This window comes from Liolophura sinensis, chromosome 10, assembly GCF_032854445.1.
Source record: "Liolophura sinensis isolate JHLJ2023 chromosome 10, CUHK_Ljap_v2, whole genome shotgun sequence".
NCBI classification, from domain to species: domain Eukaryota; kingdom Metazoa; phylum Mollusca; class Polyplacophora; order Chitonida; family Chitonidae; genus Liolophura; species Liolophura sinensis.
Window position 1 is genome coordinate 8,716,883 of NC_088304.1, and position 6,010 is coordinate 8,722,892.

The following is a 6,010-nucleotide window of genomic DNA, read 5'->3' on the forward strand; positions in this document are numbered from 1 at the left end:
ATTATCATAATATTTATGAACATACTGTAAATATAAATATGATCCAAATTGAGGTTTAATACATTTGTTAGCTGAAAAGAACAAATTCTAGTGCAAAAATATTTATTAAACCTATGTTACATCCTCATTTAGGAAATTATTAAACAAAGACTATAAATACCAAAAGGTGGTCCCAAATACCCACCATACAAAAATTCTTTTCAAGTGTCTTTTTCTCCTTAAGGAAAAATCGGAAAAAATACTGAAGGCCACATTTAGGAATAACTTTTCGCCCTCTTTCTTCTGAACTTTATGTCACTTTTATGCTTTCTCCACCTTTAATAATTGTTTCCGGTTAAAGTGAATTTATCTTGGTGAGAAAAAATGTTATATCTGGATAAGTTTTAACTATTTTTTTTTGTGATTATAGTCCTTTTGAATGGCAAATTTGCATTGTTACATGATAAAATTCATTAATTTCAGTCCTAAGGATATAGCCACGTTATCACTCAGCCTGAGGGTCTTTGAGATCACCTTCAACGATGGGCAAAAACTGAAAGGAAAAAAAGATTCTCATTTACTATGGACATGTTGGTACAACATTCATCTTCACTCAAGTATAATGATAAAAGTTCTGAGTTTTTTGAATTCAGATTCCTTGAAGGCCACATTATTAGCAAACTTGGGTTGGTAAGATTGTTTACATTTACCAGAAGTGACAGTAACCTATTACAGAAATGAACACGACTGCACCTCTTGAATGTTCCCCATCATCACAACCTATACGCCATAACTCTTCTAATTCTTTAGACGCTCAAATTATTTGAACTCAAATATCCCTCACCCCGAGCTTCCAAACAACTTTCAACTTTCCCAACAGTACTTCTTTACACGCCTTTCAATTTCTACACTACATTAAAACCCATGCAATGTGTATATGGAACACTTTTTTTGAACGCTTGGTACCCAAGCCAATCAGAAAAATAGGGTAAGTCAGTAGTTTTGTTCTGGCTAAAGAAAGATTTATTTATTTGTTTGATTGGTGTTTTATGCCGTACTCAAGATATTTCACTTATACGACGGCAGCCATCACTATGGTGGGAAGAAACTGGGGAAGGCCTGGGGAAAATCCACAACCATCCGCAGGTTGTGGAAGACCTTCCCACTTACGGCCGGAGAGGAAGCCAGCATGAGCTGGACTTGAACTCACAGAAATCGCATTGGTGAGGGGCTCCTGTACAGTCATTTGCTTGATGTACAAACTATATACCGCCAGCAATCATAATTTATGTTTTCTAGCAGAAGGCTACTATGAAAAAGTAGCCTGCGACCTGACATAGACTTAAATGAAGTAAAATAAGACTTTTAGTCAAAGTAGACAGACTCCTACTCCATTTTCCACAGAAGCAGCAGGCTGCAGGTGTAATAAACCCCCTGCATACTGCTTCAGCTTTCTGGTCAAACAAAAAAAAGTAATACATAAAGGCATCACTAAAAACATGTTTGTTGAGCGTTAACTGACTGATCCTCTCAATTCAGCCCTAAAGTGGAGTTTCAATTGGATTCTTGCTAAAAAAAAAATAAACTAACAAAATATTTCCCTCAATATCAGTTTCTTGAAACTACTGTCTTTTTCATTTCCAGTCAGCAAAATAAAAAAAATGCCCTCTCCTACCAACTTGCCCTATTTTGTTTACACCCAACAAAGAAGTTTGTAAGTATGGCCTAAAGAAAACTCTTACAAGTCATCTGCTGTGACTGCCAGCCCGACAAACAGGAACAGCCACCAGAAAAACTGAAAGTGATACAAAAATAGCATTTATATTAAAGCACAACCAGGAAGACAACTGATTTTCATCATCCCAACATATACATGTGCATGTAATAATAGCAATATTACTGAATTCTCTGTGGGAGAATAATTACCACCAGTTAGAAGACCACCCTGCCTGCAGTCCCTCATATCAATTTCTATACTGAGTCCACAGATCCACTAAGCTCATCATACAGGTACAAGATACTGTTCCTGAAGTCTTCCACATTCAGATTCAAACTATGTGAGCAACATGCAGGTTCATACGATCACTTATTGCCGAGTGCTTTGCAATTTGCATAATTTTCATAAAACTCCACGCAGCAGGAAGAAATTAATTATACTATTGTCATGATAGTATAGCCTCTACATAATCTGTATAATGAGCTCTTGACATTCATGCCGCAATTCAACTCTAGTGCAATGTACGTGCATGACTGCATATATCACCATACCAACAACGTAACCCCAAGAGGAAGCAGATTTCCAGCAAAGTGACAGTACAGGACATTTGTGTAGGAGACGAATCCTTGGTCATTTTGACAGCTTGGAGTTTCTGTGACAAATACGCAGATCTGAGAGCTGTTCAGATGATGTACAGCTTCACACTGCCAAAGATAAAAGAAAACTTCTGCAATAAAATGAATTATATTTTACAAATTACTCATATCAGATAATTTTACAACTGCAGGTAGTATTCCGTTATCACAGACATGTTGAAGTGACATTTAATGTAAGGGTAAACTTCACAACTTTTTCAACGATCCACAAAACCTTCAACAATCTTACTCCTCCCAGTTATCCACATGCAAAGCGATTAATTCCCAAGAGCCCAAGAATTCAAGAAATAATTATCACCTGCAGAAATCATGAACTGAATATCTCAGAAATAGTTACACTGCCACATATTTTCAGGCATCTTGTTACTTATTTACTAATTTACCGGCCCCAGATACCACAGTTGGTCACACCTAAGACCTTAAAAGAGGAAGCTGTAACTTCCTCGCTTGGCATTCAGAATTACGGGGATAGTGTAATGACTGGTTGACTCCTATCAGTATAACGGCTCTGGCGGAGCGGCTTACTTGCCTTCGGTAAGTTGTCTCAGTGAAGTAGCACTAGATAAATAGAGCGGTGGAAATCCGCCCTGCAACAAAGAGACACATTACATGCACTCTAAGAACTCCTTCGTCGTCATATGACTGAATAATTGTTAACTACGACGTTAAACCCCCAAGCACTTATCACTTTATGGAGAGAGGATTCAAGACAGCAGAATCAGAGTTAACCCATGACCATCCACAGGTTGCCGCCATGCCATCCCAGGTAAAGCCGGACAGGAGACCTGTATGAACTGGGCATCTTGCTATGGAACTCACAACTTTCATCTGTGACATGAGCTCACACATTTTCTAGTTTTCTATCACCCTAACTAGAACACAACGTAGAAAAATTAGCTTCTGACAGATGTTTATACCTTTTACTTCAAACTGTATATTGTAAATATTATTTCAATCATAAACTCAATTATTATTAGGATTAAACATTTTTTGGTTTTTTTTTGGTTTGACTACATTTATTTACGTTATCGGTTCTATTTACCTATTTATTTATTTGATTGGTGTTTTATGCCGTTTTCAAGAATATTCTGCCTATATGACAACGGCCAACATTATGGTGGTAGTAAACCATCCGAAGATTGCTGGCAGAGCCTCCCATGTACGGCTGGATAGGAAGCTGGACTTGAACTCACAGTGACCGCATTGGTGAGGCTCTTGAGTCATTGCTCTGCAGTGGCGTGCTAATTGACCAACTTGGCCATGAGGCCCTCGGTTCTATTTACACTGTACATGTATCTTAGTTATAATTGTAATTTGTTTCCATGTATTAATTAATTTGTCATTATTATGAGACTGACATGTTATTATGAATTATTATTATGGCATATACATGTATCTTGGAGGTTCTCAGGAAGAATTATTTCTTCATATATTTATCCAGCGTCAATCCTTTGTTAAAAAAAAAAAAAAAATGAACTATGCTAAACTGAATTGTGCGCTAGTTCTCATTCTATAAAGTGGGGTAGACCTTAGTGCTGCTAGACTCCTTACTTCATTCAGATATATATTTATGTTGCTACATAATGACATAAAATTAAAAATATATCTGGACAAAGTATACGGCGTAAAAGTAGGACTAGGTAGAGCATTACTGTATGTATGCCACAAATAAAGCTGCATGATACCTGTCTCTCAGTCAAAATATAAACACTGCTTGTGGCACTGATACAGTTGAAGTTCACCACTGATTTACTTACAGTATACATATATGTCCCCAGTATATATGTCATCACCTTTAATCAGGAGTTAATTATCTACCGTATAACATATAAAACTATGCACCTACCTCCACATTGTCTGCTCCTCTCACATCAAAATTCTCCCTTTTTAACAGAGGTTTGCTTTCATTTTGTAACCAAGCAAGTCGTCTACCATATGAAATTTGTGACAAGCTAACTTCTTCGATACCAGTATCTTGAATATGTCCATCGGAAGCTTGGAAAGCAAACGTGTTCACTTTAAGATTTTTATGCAAAACTTTATCTGTTCTTGGAACATCTGGCTTGGGAGCAGATTGCCTCGTTTCCGAGTTGATGTTGAATGTCCGTGTCAATGAGAATGCTACAACCAGAATAAAACAAACGGAAGCAAAACAAGACTTAGCGAGGACACGCCGAGATTTGTGTTCAACTTCAGACCTGGTCATCTTGTCTTGTTCAACCTACAAGAAACTACACACAGCCTGTCATCGTCAAAATACCTCTGATCTTTAGAGCTCCATGTCTGATGCAGGTTTCCAATCGCATTTTACGGCGCTAAACTTCTTCAACATGCTACAAATAAATTGTAAATGGACAGCTACATGGAGCAGCGCTAAATCATGTTGTCTACCGCAACACGCGCCTTCTAAACACCCTATCTACTTCCTGTATCTTCGGGTGTTTCCGTAACATTCGGCACCTCATTGATGCGATCGTATAGGAAGTTTCTGTGATTAAAATTAAATATATTTTCCATTATAAAATGTCAAAGTCTGCTTGACAAAGGTGGCAAAGGCTATTAAATACTTCAGATGATAACAATGTTCCAAATAAAGCTGCAGGCTGGTGTTATCTCTGATATTCAAAACACTAACATGTAGGTAATGTCTTATGTCACCGATAAATATTACAACCTAAAGTTCAACACACATACTGATTCTCAGTATCATATACAACACATGTAAATCAATTATTAATTAATAGGCGTCTAATGGCATTATCAATGTACATGTACAAGTAGCATGCTGGGAAAGAATTTATCTGATTCAAATTCAGGATTATTTCATTTCGTTTCAAGACTGTCTGGTAAGCCCCTATACTTTTACCTATAAGTAATATATGAAGTAAGGTTCATCACACAGAAAGCTGAAAACTATGCGTAAAAATGATTTCATTTACTTTTTCCGATTTTTTTAAAGAGTGTTTAAAGACATTCAAATATTTGACAACTATGGCGAGATTTATGAGCGATACTGATGGTATTAGGAACTCTGACGTCACATCACCTTTTTGCCAGATGTTCACCAGAAGGAAGGAATTTTGAGAACATTATTTCAGTAATCTTTTACTCATAGGTAAAAAGAGTTATTCCAATATTCAGTGTTGTGATTATTGTTGAAAAAACTTCGTGTGATGCCAGAGTTAATAACCCCTGATAGTATGGTCCACAAAGCCTACCTAAGAATTCAAATGTCCTATCCTATCACAAAAATCTAAAAGAAAAAAAAAATTAAAGTATGTTTATGTATAGTGTTAAGTTCTCCATTTAGTAAAGCACTTCGATTTTTTTCTTTGAAGTAAAAACCGTGGCAAATGAAAGGCAATTTCTATCGCAGGAAAGTACTTACAGATCTCCATCATACTACATTTCTGTGAGCGAGTTCCTTTGTCAGATGACACAATACAGGTATTTTATTAGCTATACACGTAACGTCTACAGCTTATTGTTTATTAAACATTTTATTAAAGTTCAGTTTTAAACTTAGACAAAAAAATGTATAATATATTGGGGCTTATCAGTTGTTAGACAATGAAAATATAAAATTAACTGTTCCTAACCACATAGCAACATGGAACGAGGGATATTTAAGAGACAGGTACGACATTTATCAACTAAA

The 6,010-nt window shown here is 36.4% G+C and overlaps 1 protein-coding gene across 1 annotated transcript in view; it reads right to left on the reverse strand.

Annotated features, from left to right (window-relative positions):
• LOC135476855 (mitochondrial sodium/calcium exchanger protein-like) overlaps nt 1–4,732 on the reverse strand; it is a 32,643-nt gene extending 27,911 nt beyond the window's left edge. The window contains exons 1-4 of the mRNA XM_064756999.1: nt 4,199–4,732; nt 2,248–2,400; nt 1,722–1,774; nt 475–532 (exon numbers count right to left, since the gene is read on the reverse strand). Coding sequence (XP_064613069.1) covers nt 475–532; nt 1,722–1,774; nt 2,248–2,400; nt 4,199–4,558 — 624 coding nt within the window. The 5' untranslated portion in view covers nt 4,559–4,732. The remainder of the gene's footprint in view (nt 1–474; nt 533–1,721; nt 1,775–2,247; nt 2,401–4,198) is intronic.
• Between the last annotated feature and the right edge of the window lie 1,278 nt (nt 4,733–6,010).